The sequence below is a fragment of the Pseudopipra pipra genome, chromosome 3 (genome assembly GCF_036250125.1).
Source record: "Pseudopipra pipra isolate bDixPip1 chromosome 3, bDixPip1.hap1, whole genome shotgun sequence".
Lineage (NCBI taxonomy): Eukaryota > Metazoa > Chordata > Aves > Passeriformes > Pipridae > Pseudopipra > Pseudopipra pipra.
Window position 1 is genome coordinate 116,360,298 of NC_087551.1, and position 13,545 is coordinate 116,373,842.

The window sequence follows — 13,545 nt, forward strand, 5'->3', positions numbered from 1 at the left end:
GGCCCAGGAGCCCCGTGGGATGCTCTGAGGTGGGGAGGGGAAGGCACAGGGGTTGGATTGTGTCCATCCACGTTTGTCCCTCTCTCTCCCTGGCAGTGTCGTCCCGCCTGTCCCAGACGTCGTCCCCGCAGCCCGGCTGCCCGTCCCCCTCCATCCAGGGCAAGGTGCTCTCCTCCTCCCAGAAGCACAGCAAGAAGGCTCTCAAGCAGGTGAGTGCCCTGGGGATCTTCCTGGACATCCCTGCAGTGCTCCTGTTCCTCTGGGAAATGGTATTTCCTGGTGAAACTGCACCTGAAGGGAGTTAATCCGGGAGTTAATCCGGGAATTCTCGGTGTCCATAAACAGCGTTGGGCTGAAACTTCCCCCTCCCCTGAAGGAGACCAAAGTGTTGTGCTGTTCCATTCCTTTGCCTTTTCCCTGAAGAAGCATCAGGACCTTTTTTAAGTATTGTTTTATAGAAAGGCTATAAAATGTGATTTGTTTTCCCCCAGCCCTCTGAGGAGTGCCTGCAGCTTTCCACAGTCCGGTTTGGGAAATGGTTTTAGTGACTTCAGGTTTTTTGGGGAGAAGAATTAAATGCACTGACTTCTTCCCCTGGTTCCCTCCCACGGAATTCCAGGGGTGCTCTGTGTCCACGTGGAAGGAAGGGGAGGAGGGCAGGAATTCTGTGGATGGTGTGTGTGGAGGAGCAGGAATTCTGTGGATGGTGTGTAAGGAGGGAAGGAGGGCAGGAATTCTGTGGATGGTGTGTGTGTGGAAGGGCAGGAATTCTGTGGATGGTGTGTGTGTGGAAGGGCAGGAATTCTGTGGATGGTGTGTGTGTGGAGGGGCAGGAGGGCAGGAATTCTGTGGATGGTGTGTATGGAGGGAAGGGGCAGGAGGGCAGGAATTCTGTGGATGGTGTGTATGGAGGGGCAGGAATTCTGTGGATGGTGTGTATGGAGGGAAGGAGGGCAGGAATTCTGTGGATGGTGTGTGTGTGGAGGGGAAGAAGGGCAGGAATTCTGTGGATGGTGTGTATGGAGGGGCAGGAATTCTGTGGATGGTGTGTGTGTGGAAGGGCAGGAAGGCAGGAATTCTGTGGATGGTGTGTATGGAAGGGAAGGGGAAGGAAGGCAGGAATTCTGTGGATGGTGTGTGTGGAAGGGAAGGAGAGCAGGAATTCTGTGGATGGTGTGTGTGTGGAGGGAAGGAGGGCAGGAATTCTGTGGATGGTGTGTGTGTGGAGGGGCAGGAAGGCAGGAATTCTGTGGATGGTGTGTGTATGGAAGGGAAGGAGAGCAGGAATTCTGTGGATGGTGTGTATGGAGGGGCAGGAATTCTGTGGATGGTGTGTATGGAAGGGAAGGGGCAGGAAGGCAGGAATTCTGTGGATGGTGTGTATGGAGGGGCAGGAATTCTGTGGATGGTGTGTGTGTGGAGGGGCAGGAAGGCAGGAATTCTGTGGATGGTGTGTATGGAGGGGCAGGAATTCTGTGGATGGTGTGTGTGGAGGAGAAGGAGGGCAGGAATTCTGTGGATGGTGTGTGTGTGGAGGGGCAGGAATTCTGTGGATGGTGTGTGTGTGGAGGGGCAGGAATTCTGTGGATGGTGTGTGTGTGGAGGGGCAGGAATTCTGTGGATGGTGTGTGTGTGGAGGGAAGGAGGGCAGGAATTCTGTGGATGGTGTGTATGGAGGGGCAGGAATTCTGTGGATGGTGTGTAAGGAGAGCACACAGCCTCTGTGTTGCATCTCTGCTGGGTGCTGTGAGGGACAGAGGGCTCTGACTCTTCCCCATGCTCAGGACTGGCTGTTGTGGATCCAGTTCTCTGAGTGCACAGCACAGGGTGGGAGGTGGTTCTGTGTTTGTGCCTCACAGGATTTGCTTCTCCCCATGAGAAATTCGGGGTGGATTCTCCCCCCAGTGTGGGATTTGCAGGTGTTTCCCCAGCTGCACTGCTCACTCTGCCATGATCCTTGGGAAGGAAGTGCTTTATGGGGGCTGGATTTACTCCTCAGGAAGGGCAGTGTCTGTGAGCAGTTATGGATGCAGTGCAGGGGGTGGGAGTGCAGGGACTGTGGGATCTCATCCCAGCAGATGGGATGGGGATGAGTCCCCCCAGGATTCACCTCTCCCAGCCCTGCCCCTTCTCCTGACCTTTTCCAGCTGAGAAGCAGCACTCAGGATGGCATTCCAGAGGTGCCTGTGGCCTTGGGGAAGGACCTGCAGGGAGGCAGGATGAGCTGATTAGGGCCTGTTGTTCAGGGAGGGGTGGAAGTGGCCCAGGTTGCCAAGGAAAGCCGTGGCTGCCCCATCCCTGGAGGTGTCCCAGGCCAGGCTGGAGCAGCCTGGGCTGGTGGGAGGTGTCCCTGCCCCTGGCAGGGGTGGGATGGGATGAGCTTTAAGGTGCCTTCCCCCCCAGACCATCCTGGGACTCGATGACTCCATGAAACAGGCTCAGGGTTTGGTGCAAACCTCTTTCCCTCCCTGTGCTCAGCAGCTCCTCTGGGAATCCTGGAGGAGTTTTGGGCTGGAAGGGACCTTGAAGCTCCTGTTGGTTCCCCCCTCCTGGCATTTTGTGTCACATCTTCCACTGCCACAGTGGGCAGGACAAGTCATAAAATGCAGACAAAAAGAGCAAATATAGGGAAGGAGGCAGCAGGGCTGGACAAACACAACACTGAGGGAAAGGAGAATGAAAGGGAGTTTTCCTGTCCCTGATCCTGCCTGTGCCCCACACTGGGACTCAGGAGCACTGGTTGGGTTCAGCCCTCCCTTCTCCAGTGCCCAGTAATTCCAACATTCCCAGAGGGAAGGGGCATTTCTGAGGGAGAGCCTTTAACCCTGGAACTCTGCTCTGCCACTAGAGTGGTCACTGTCCCTGGGGCTCATCTTCAAGGGGCACTTTGGAAAAGCTTTCTTGGGCTTGTTTGTGGATTTTTGGCAGGTCTCCCTTTTTATCTCTCTTTTTTTGAGGTCAGTTCACTCTTGCCACGTTTGGGTTTGGCTGAATGTTTTTCTAACCTGTGGTGGAAGTGGCTGAATAGGAACTATTTAATAAATGGGAAAACAGGATCCGAGGTGTCTCTTCATTGTCTGGATCCTTCTGCTGTCACTGCCTCATTGGTGTCTTTAAACTCTGAAATCACTTCTGCTCTCCCTGGGAGGCAGATCCTGCAGGTTCCTGCACGTTTTTATCCCCTCCCCTGGTTCTGAGTGTGTTGTTATTATCATTATCCTCGTTGTTTATGTTATTGTTTGAGACAGTGATGATCTCCAGCGAGCAGTCCCACTGCACATCCTGTTACTTCCTGTTCTGAAATTCCAGGGGATCCTTGATCTGCTGTAATTTGTTCTGCTCTGGGGGTTGGCTGGGTTTGGATTTCAGCTTTTGCAAACAGACACTTTGGTTTGCAGTTCAACCAAATCCCTCCTTCCTTCCTTGGCTCAGCCACGGGGCCTTTGGGGCTCTGTCCTGGCTGCTGCTTGAAGAGTCTGTCCTGAAACAAAAGGGGGTTATTTTCCTTCCTTTAGTGTTTGAATCTCTGTTACTTTGCTAGTTAAAAAACCTTCCCCTGTCGGGCAGTGCCTCTGTTGAAGGTTTTTTTAGGAAGTTGCCACTTGCTTCTCCCCAGGAGAGGGAATGGATTACACGGTGGTACTTTCACTTTGAAGTTATTTGTGGATGTTCTGTGACCATTAACTTTCAGCTGTAGGTGCAAAGGGGGGAAATCTCCTCTTGGCAGTGCACTTGCCATGTCTGATCCCATTCCCCCCTGCCTCCCACTGCACACACAGCAGCAGGGGCTGGCTGGGTCACAAGTTGTGCTCAACTTTTGCCGGAGCAGAAGGAGGATCCAGCAGTGCCTGGATGGTTTGTAAGGCCCCAGCTGAGCTCCCCCCTGTCCCCCCTGTGCCCCCAGGCCCTGAAGCAGCAGCAGCAGAAGCAGCAGCAGCAGCAATGCCGGGCGGGGATGCCCGTGTCCTCTAACCAGCACGTCCTGCTCAAGGCTGTCAAGGCAGGCGGGGACCCCAGCCCAGGTAAGGCAGGGGTGTGCAGGGACACTGGGGGTGGCAGAGCCCCTCTGGGGGTGGCAGAGCCCCTCTGGGGAGGGGAGAGCCCCTCTGGGGATGGGGAGCCCCTCTGGGGGTGGGAGAGCCCCTCTGGGGGTGGGAGAGCCCCTCTGGGCATGGGAGAGCCCCTCTGGGGGTGGGAGAGCCCCTCTGGGGATGGGGAGCCCCTCTGGGGATGGGAGTGCCCCTCTGGGCATGGGAGAGCCCCTCTGGGGGTGGGAGAGCCCCTCTGGGCATGGGAGAGCCCCTCTGGGGATGGGGAGCCCCTCTGGGGAGGGGAGAGCCCCTCTGGGGATGGGAGAGCCCCTCTGGGGATGGGAGTGCCCCTCTGGGGGTGGGAGAGCCCCTCTGGGCATGGGAGAGCCCCTCTGGGGGTGGGGGAGCCCCTCTGCTCCATGTGCTGTCCAGGGGACAGCAGGGAAACTGCTCTTTGCTGTGCTGTTCTCCTGCCCCTGCCATGGCCCAGCTCCTGTTTCCCTGGCTTTGGTTTCAGTGGGGATGCACCGGGGCAGGGATGGATCTTGGATGGATCCCACTGTGCCACTGCCTGGTTAAAGCCTCTCCCTGTGCTCAGCTGCTGCCCAGGGCTGGGCAAATCAGGGCTTTTTCTCCTGGCACTGATGTTTTCCCAAGTGGCTGCTTGTTCCCCAGGGTGGGTTCCATGTCCTGTGCCAAGGAGCAGGTTCTCACCTGAGAGATCCCAGCAGGTTTCCAGCATTTGTGCTGGGTTAGGAGTGAAGGAGGTCCCTGCCCTGCTCTGGCTGACCCAGCAGGGCAGGAGCTCCCTGACCAGCAGCAGCATTTCCCAGGGGATCTGGAATTCTTGGGAGTTACTTCCAGCCAGTTTTCCCTGAGTTCTTTCCAGTGTAGCTGATTGCCCAAGTGGGTCCTGGCTCTGTCAGCCTGGTTCTGACTCACAGAATCACCAGATCCCAGGCTTGGGTGGGAAGGGACCTTAAATCCCATCCAGTGCCACCCCTGCCATGGGCAGGGACACCTCCCACCAGCCCAGGTTGCTCCAAGCCCCGTCCAGCCTGGCCTGGGACACTTCCAGGGATCCAGGGGCAGCCACAGCTCCTCTGGGAATCCCAACCCAGCCCCTCCCCGCCCTCACAGGGAAGGATTCCTTCCCAATCTCCCATCTCTCCCTGCCCTCTGGCAGTGGGAAGCCATTCCCTGTGTCCTGTCCCTCCAGCCCTTGTCCCCAGTCCCTCTCCAGCTCTCCTGGAGCCCCTTTAGGCTCTGGAAGGGGCTCCAAGGTCTCCCTGGATCCTTCCCTTCCCCAGCTGAGCACCCCCAGCTCTCCCAGCCTGGCTCCAGAGCAGAGGTGGGAATTTCCCAGTGTCTCTGTTTCAGCTTTCTGGTAAATGAGAAAGCTGAAATGGGAAGGAAACCCGATTTTTTCCAGCAGGTGTGAGAGGAAATAAAAGGTTGTCCCTGTTTGGCTGCGGGAGGGAAGGTTGGTGCTCCTGTCCTGGCTCTGGTGTCCGAGGGTTCCCTGGCACAGCCTTGGCTCTCCCAGCAGGGCTGGGCTCTCCACACTCCTTCCCTGGCATGTGGAACGTGGCCAGCAGTGCCAGTCCCTCTCCAGGCCAGGGGAATTCCCGGTGTCCCCCCTCCATCCCCGGAGCAGAGGCAGCCAGGGAAGGTTCTGGAACAGCAGAAAAACAGTATTAGCACGAAAAACAGTCTCTCCTGCATGTTCTGGGTGTAACTGTGGGAGTGTGCAGCTGAAATTCCCTGTGCAGGTTCAGGGTTTTCCCAGAGCCATGAGCAGCTCAGCCTGGGAGTGCCCCTGGGAGCTCCCCTTGTCCTCAGCCTGTCCTGGGCAGGAGTGGGATTCATTCTGGGGCAGGAGTGGGATTCATCCCTGGGCAGGAGTGGGATTCATCCCTGGGCAGGAGTGGGATTCATCCCTGGGCAGGAGTGGGATTCATTCCAGGGCAGGAGTGGGATTCATTCCCAGGGCAGGAGTGGGATTCATTCCAGGGCAGGAGTGGGATTCATTCCGGGGCAGGAGTGGGATTCATTCCAGGGCAGGAGTGGGATTCATCCCTGGGCAGGAGTGGGATTCATTCCAGGGCAGGAGTGGGATTCATTCCAGGGCAGGAGTGGGATTCATTCCAGGGCAGGAGTGGGATTCATTCCAGGGCAGGAGTGGGATTCATTCCCAAGGGATGTTCCCCAGCCTGCTCTGGGAGGTGCCACTGGTGCAAGTCTTGCCCTCCCTGCTCTGTACCTTCAGCCCTAAATGCTTTCCTTGGGCTCAGATCAGGATCCTTTCTTGCTTCCAGGCTTTTCCTTGACTTCCTGCTCTGGTTCCAGGTGGGATCAGTGGGAGTTCAGCCCCCCCAGCCAGGCTGTAAATCCATTCCTGGCACAGCTTTGGAGGTTCCTGTGGCACGAGGGGCTCTGGGGGGTTTTATCAGCACCCATGGAGTCCCTTTTCCCTCTCCTGTCCCTGTGGCAGTTCCCAGGGACAGCTCCCAGCAGGGATAGTGGGATGTGTGGGGGGAGGAGGAGTAAATTAAATGTACAGGTGAGAGGGAACAATGTTCTGCTGGAAAGCAATGCACTGATTCCACAATTTCTGGGATTTAGTCAGAGCCAGAACAGCCCATGTGAGGAACAAGGGAGGGAAAGGAACCAGGCAGAGGAGGGGAAGAGGGAAACAGAGCTGGCACAGCAGGGGAAGGAACTGATTAGTGCAAGTCATTAATTAGAGCCAGAATTCATTTGGTTTGTGACTTAATCCTATGTCACAACTCTTTCTCTTCCAAGATCTGGGACTTGAGCACCTTTCCAGACTGGGGGGAGTGCCTGGTGCTCACCCAAACTAAAGAGGGCAGAGGGAAGAGCAGCTCAGGTTAATTCCTGTCCCTGGCAGGAGGAGGGCCAGGGAGGCAGGAGGAGCTGGGGAGGAAGCTCTTCCCAGCAGCAGCAGGAATTCTGCTGCCCAGAGGGGACCGTGGGTGTGAGGGATGTGTGAGGAGAATCCCAGGGGTGGGATCTATCTGGTTTGGCTGAGTGTGACTTGGAAGGAGGACATGGAACTGTCTCCTGAGTCCTGCAAAGGGGAGGGAAGAGGAATTCCCAGGGCTGGGCTGAGGGAACAAAAGCTGTGACAGTGAAGTTTAGAAAGGACACATGAAGTGTGAAGAGGTTTTTCCTGGTGGTGAACTCTGACAGGAGCTCTGTTAACTCTGCAGTGTTAACAGGACATTCCTGGGTTGGATTCCCACTATTCCAGGTGGGAGATAAATGGGGACTCACAGGGAAATAGCCTCAACCCACACATGGCAGGGCTGTCCATCCCTTTGTTTTGGGGTAGTCTCGTGGTTCCAGAGGGGTGTCCTGCATTCAGCCTGTTGGGCAGTGAGTGCTCCAAGAACAGAGGAGTGTTTGTGTCCTGCAGGTGCCTGTCCCTGACTCCAGGGCTGGGATTGTGTGTCAGAGAACCTGTTCCATCCAAACAGAGCCCTGCTCTGCCCGTGCCTGTGTCCCAAGGTCTCTTTTCCCTGCAGGTTGGGAAGGGAAGCAGGCAGAGGGGCAGTCCAGCAGCCCCCAGAACTCCACCTCCAGCTCCTCTCCCTCTGTGAAGCTCGAGAACTCCCTGCCAGGGCTGGGCAAGAAGCCATTCCAGAGATCTGACAGGCTCCATGCAAGTAAGAGCCCCACTGCCCTGCTCCCAGAGCTTTGGCTGCTCCAGGGCAGAACAAAAGCCTGAAAGAGCAGAACTGAGTGAAGTGTGTTAATTCTGTTGCTGGGGGGACTTCTGGGGAGCCCTGGGAGGTGCTGCCAGTCTGCTGTGGGAATGAGGATAAATAATCAGGATGAATAATTCAACCTTCCATGTGCAAATCAGCCTCTCTCAGTCCTCCTCATCAGGGCTTTTTCCTGGGAATTTGCAGCTGTCTGAGAGCACAAAAGGACCTGCACTATCTGTCAGACCTTTTAGTGTCCTTACACACTCTGATAACATGAACAGGGAAAAAGAAATCCCTTCCAGATCCTCACCCTTCAGACCCTGCTGTGGTTTGGCTCCCGGCCCCTCACTGGGGTCTGGGCTTCCTGGTGTTGATCTTCTTATAGGATCACAGAATGTCCTGAGCTGGAAGGGACCCCCAAGGATCGTCCATCCAACCCCTGGCCCTGCACAGACACCCCAACAATCCCCCCTGTCCCTCAGGGCATTGTCCAAGCACTCCCTGAGCTCTGGCAGCCTTGGGGCCGTGCCCATTCCCTGGGGAGCCTGGGCAGTGCCCACCACCCTGTGGGGAGGAACCTTGTCCTGAGATCCCACCTGACCCTGCCCTGGCACAGCTCCAGCCCTTCCCTGGGTGTCACTGCTGTGTTCCATTTCCTTTGGGTGCACCCCAGCCTGACTGGCCACCCCCCACAGGGTTTGGAGCTTGGATCAGAAGTGCATTATCAGCAAAAGGGGAGATATTAAACATCTGAGCTTAGGTGGTCCCTGTGGGTCCCTTCCAGCTCAGGACATTCCGTGATTCCCTTCCTGTGTCATCCCCCCTGAACCAGCAGCACAGCCCCAGAGCTGGGGCACAAAGGGCAGTGCTGGACCTGGGGGCTCTCACACAGCAAAGCAGAGGGACAGCAAGGTCCCCCTGGGGTTCCCTGTGTCTGCTGGGGGGGTTCCACACGAGCACAACCAGCTGGTGGGTTCTCCTGGAAGGCTTTTGGCCGTGAACAAAGTGGGAAAGCCCAAGGAGAAATCCAGAGGATCAAACTGACCTTGACTGGGGGCTTGAAACAGAAAACTGATGTGGGTAAAAGGAGTTCTAGAAACACTCCTGAGAACCCCTTCTTGAGTGACAAGAGGGTGACTGAGCCGGGCTGCAGTGCCTCAGGTGTGGAGTGTTCTGGCTGGGAATGACCCCCCACACTCTGCCTTTGGCTGCATGTGCAGACCCAAATGTGATTCCCCAGCCCCAGAAGGGGTTCCTGCCGTGGAACGTGCAGGGGGGGCTCCAGAGGGGCCCTGCAGGCCCTGGGGGTCGGTGTGACGGGGCTGTGGTTGGTTGCAGGGCAGCTCAAGAGGGCCAAGTGCGCCGAGATCGACGTGGAGACGCCCGACTCGATCCTGGTGAACACGAACCTGCGGGCGCTGATCAACAAGCACACCTTCTCCGGGCTGCCCCCCGAGTGCCAGCAGCGCCTGCTGCTGCTGCTGCCCGAGGTCGACAGGCAGGTATGGAGGGCTGGGGGGCTCACACGGGGGTCCTGCCCAGCAGGGCGGGGCTGGAGCTGTCCCAGGCCAGGCTGGAGCCACCTGGGATAGTGGGAGGTGTCGCTGCCCCTGGCAGGGGGTGGGACTGGATGGGCTGTGAGGTCCCTTCCAACCCAAACCGTCTGGGGTTCCGTGTTCCTGTGGTTCCAGACATCCAAATCCTTTATTTATGTCAGTGGGAGCAACCCTTTTCTTCAGTGCAGGAGGTGCAATGGTTGGAAAATCCTTCCGGGATTCAGCTGGGGGGGTGTTGCTACCACGGATGTGTGGGCAGCAGCAGGACTGTGGAGGGCTGGGCTGAGGTGAGGGTGAGGAGGCTCCCACAGCCCCCAGGATCCAACCTGGAGCTCCCACAGCCCTGGGGATCCAGCCTGGAGCTCCCACAGCCCTGGGGATCCAACCTGGAGCTCCCACAGCCCCAGGATCCATCCTGGAGCTCCCACAGCCCTGGGGATCCAACCTGGAGCTCCCACAGCCCCCAGGATCCAACCTGGAGCTCCCACAGCCCCCAGGATCCAGCCTGGAGCTCCCACAGCCCCCAGGATCCATCCTGGAGCTTCCACAGCCCTGGGGATCCAGCCTGGAGCTCCCACAGCCCCAGGATCCAGCCTGGAGCTTCCACAGCCCTGGGGATACAGCCTGGAGCTCCCACAGCCCCAGGATCCAGCCTGGAGCTCCCACAGCCCTGGGGATACAGCCTGGAGCTCCCACAGTCCCCAGGGATCCAACCTGAAGTTCCCACAGCCCCAGGGATCCAGCCTGGAGCTCCCACAGCCCCAGGATCCAGCCTGGAGCTCCCACAGCCCCAGGATCCAGCCTGGAGCTCCCCCAGCCCCCAGGATCCAACCTGGAGCTCCCACAGCCCCAGGATCCAGCCTGGAGCTCCCACAGCCCCAGGATCCAGCCTGGAGCTCCCACAGCCCCAGGGATCCAGCCTGGAGCTCCCACAGCCCCGGGGATCCAGCCTGGAGCTCCCACAGCCCCGGGGATCCAACCTGGAGCTCCCACAGCCCCAGGGATCCAACCTGGAGCTCCCACAGCCCCAGGATCCAGCCTGGAGCTCCCACAGCCCCAGGATCCAGCCTGGAGCTCCCACAGCCCCAGGATCCAGCCTGGAGCTCCCACAGCCCCAGGATCCAGCCTGGAGCTCCCCCAGCCCCTGCATCCAGCCTTGGCCGGGCACAGCCAGACTGACGCTGTTGCTTTTCCCCGCGCGAGTTCCAGGGGGGTTCCCGAGGGATCTGTGCAGCCCTGGGGCTCCTGCTGGTTCCAGGGTGATTCCCTGCCGTGTTCTGGGGTGATTCCCTGCCCTGCCCAGGGGTGACAGGCCTGTCCTGTGTCCTGTTGCAGGTGGGGGCTGACGGGCTGATGAAGCTCAGCGGCTCCGCGCTCAACAACGAGTTCTTCACCTCGGCCGCCCAGGGCTGGAAGGAGAGACTGTCAGAAGGTAAATCCTCCCCTCCCCGAGCCCAGCAGGGTCTGGGGAATGCCTGGAGGCTGTTCCATGGAGCCCTGCAGGGACTCACTGCAGGCTGCCCAGCCTTTGGAAGCGAAGGCAAGCCCAGAATTCTGGGACCTCCAGGTCAGAGACACTGCAGAGGGAGTTCTCTGTTCAGCTTAAAATGTGGAATAGAGAAAATCTCTGGGAAAGATGAGAAAAGAAGGAAAATGTGTTTAAAATCCCTCTGAAATGATGGTGGAGCTGTGGCATTCCAGAGTTGTGGTACCTGAGCAGAGACACTGCTGAGCTCAGGAGGGAAGGGGAGTTCTGTTCCCAGAGCTGGGCACTGTGTCCTCGGCCAGGGTCGGGGTGGTGTCCTTGGAGATGTCAGTTGGGATGTTTAGATTGGATATTAGGGAGAAATTCTTCCCTCTGAGGGTGGTGAGGCCCTGGCACAGGTTGCCCAGAGAAGCTGTGGCTGCCCCTGGATCCCTGGGAGTGTCCAAGGCCAGGTTGGACGGGGCTTGGAGCACCCTGGGAAAGGGGAAGGTGTCCCTGCCCATGGCAGGGGGTGGAATGGGATGAGCTTTAAGGTCCCTTCCCACCCAAACCATGCCACGGTTATGTGGTTCTGTACAGCACAAAGTCAGCCATTTGCTGATCTGTGAGGCTCCTGCACCTTCAACATTCATTTTACCTTGAACTTAGAGGTGTTTATTTCCATTATTTGATCACATCACATCACTCTCTGTGGGCAGGGACCACCTCCTGCCCTGTGGAATTGAGGCATGGCCTGTTCCCAGAGTTTTCCAAAGACTGCAGCACCAATCCTGAGTGCCTCCAGGAGGCAGGAATATCAGTTACTCATGCCCAGGGGATTCCCCTTCCAGGGCTGACCAGCATTCCCTCTCCTCCTGTCCCTTGTTCCCTGGGAGCAGAGCCCGACCCCCCCCGGCTCCCCCCTCCTGTCAGGGGGTTGCAGAGCCAGAAGGTCCCCCCTGAGCCTCCTTTTGTCCAGGCTGAGCCCCCCCAGCTCCCTCAGCCCCTCCTGCTGCTCCAGCCCCTTCCCAGCTCCCTTCCCTGGACTGCCCCAATTCCACCCTGGCAGGAACTGTGCTCCCAGGGGACACTCAGCTTCCCTTTGGACAGATTTCAGTCGCTGCACAGAGAACAAACTCAGCAAGAATTTCTTACAATCCTGTTATTTGAGCAAATTGTCGAGAGTCCAACTGTGCAGTGATGGAAACATTCCATGGCTGTGGATCCCTTTGGGGAATCCCCTCTCTGGTAGCTGTAGTGTTGGAAAACACCTGATCCCTGTCACTTCCCTCCTGGGAATGGTGTGGGAAGGAGACAAACCTCCAGGTCATCAAAGCCCTGCCGTGGTGTCGGTGATGCCCTCACAGGACCAACACATCTCACACCCCTTCAGGTCCAGAGCTGCTAGGGAGGGCTCTGAGGGCACAGGGGAACGTTTGTGGGCAGCCACAAACCCCTGGGTGGGAATGTGCCCCTCGGGGGTGCCAGGGGGGTTTGTTTCCCTGCCTGGGCCAGCAGAGTGTCCAGAGGAGCCCCCGGGGCTCAGGCAGGGCTGCAGCATCCCGGGGTGCCAGGGCTCCTGGGACAGGGCTGTCCTGGGGGGGTGAGGGCTCTGGGCTGGGCCTGGCCCATCCACCCTCTCCTGACTCTGACAACCCCCCTGTGGCACCCGCAGGCGAGTTCACCCCGGAGATGCAGCTCCGGATCCGGCAGGAGATCGAAAAGGAGAAGAAGGTGGAGCTGTGGAAGGAGCACTTCTTCGAGAGCTACTATGGGCAGAGGTGAGAGCTCCGCTTGTGCCTGTGCCCTGCTGTGTGTCTGTCCAGCCACAGACACTGCTGTCCATTAGTCCTGACCCCTGAGGAAGGTCTCTGGCTTCACCTGCCCGCCAGGGAGCTGGGAAGTGCCCAAGGGATCCAGGCCAGGCACGAGGTGTTTGCTGCCCCAGTGCCTCGTGCTTTGCCCTGGGCAGCCCTGTTCTCCTTAGGCAGGATGTCTTTGGACTTCACACCTTTTCCCATTCCTTGCCACGATCCTTGGAGCCACTGCCGTGGTTCTCCTGGTGCTGGGGCTCTGGAGGTCCTTGGAGCTGTGGTGGCTGAGCATGTCCCACCTCTGGTGTGCTGCCCACATCTGCAATCCCACAGCTCTTGGCTAAACTCCCAAACCTGCCCATCTTTTATCCTGTGCTTCCTCTTGGTTTAAGATTTCCCCACCCTCTGGGCTATGGGGAGGTTTCCAGGTTTCTGTGTGAGTTACTGAGAAACCTGGGAAGGAGCAGACACGTATAAATAACTGATAAGGGATTTCTTATCCTGCCTTTCTGCTTGTTATCCAGATTTTCTGCTCATTCTGGGCCTGCAAGTCCGTTTGCTTCCCATTAATCCAGGGTGTTTTAACCCTCCAGAGCATCTGGGTTATTTCTGTCATGCCATGGTCTGATGGGGATGCTGTGGGTGAGCCAGGGCTGGGGTGTGTGTATGTACAAGCTGTAGTACCAACTGCAGGAATACACCAGGCTGGGGGTCCAGGTGACCTGGTGCCTTGGAAAGAGCTTTACTCAGCCACCTGACCCAGGGCTCTGGGTGCTGAAAGGTGGCAACAGCCACAGTCTTGGAGCTTTAGGGGGACAGGGGACAGCAGGACAACGTGGAGGGGACATGTGGAATAGCAGGACCTCGGTTCCCTCCAGCTCCTGAGAGCTTCCCTGGTAGGAACCATTCCCAGGGTCTCATTGGGATGGGCTTCCTCAGGCTTCATGG

At 57.9% G+C, this 13,545-nt stretch overlaps 2 protein-coding genes across 6 annotated transcripts in view; one reads left to right on the plus strand and one right to left on the minus strand.

Moving 5' to 3' along the window:
* PREB (prolactin regulatory element binding) overlaps window positions 1–13,545 on the minus strand; it is a 345,777-nt gene that overhangs the window by 52,277 nt on the left and 279,955 nt on the right. The gene's annotated exons all lie outside the window — the stretch shown is intronic.
* Window positions 1–13,545, plus strand: part of ASXL2 (ASXL transcriptional regulator 2) — a 72,641-nt gene that overhangs the window by 48,209 nt on the left and 10,887 nt on the right. For all 5 annotated transcript variants that reach the window (XM_064651158.1, XM_064651160.1, XM_064651157.1 and 2 more), the window contains exons 5-10: window positions 97–209; window positions 3,905–4,022; window positions 7,580–7,720; window positions 9,101–9,264; window positions 10,654–10,750; window positions 12,459–12,564. In XM_064651158.1, the coding sequence (XP_064507228.1) occupies window positions 97–209; window positions 3,905–4,022; window positions 7,580–7,720; window positions 9,101–9,264; window positions 10,654–10,750; window positions 12,459–12,564 (739 nt within the window). The remainder of the gene's footprint in view (window positions 1–96; window positions 210–3,904; window positions 4,023–7,579; window positions 7,721–9,100; window positions 9,265–10,653; window positions 10,751–12,458; window positions 12,565–13,545) is intronic.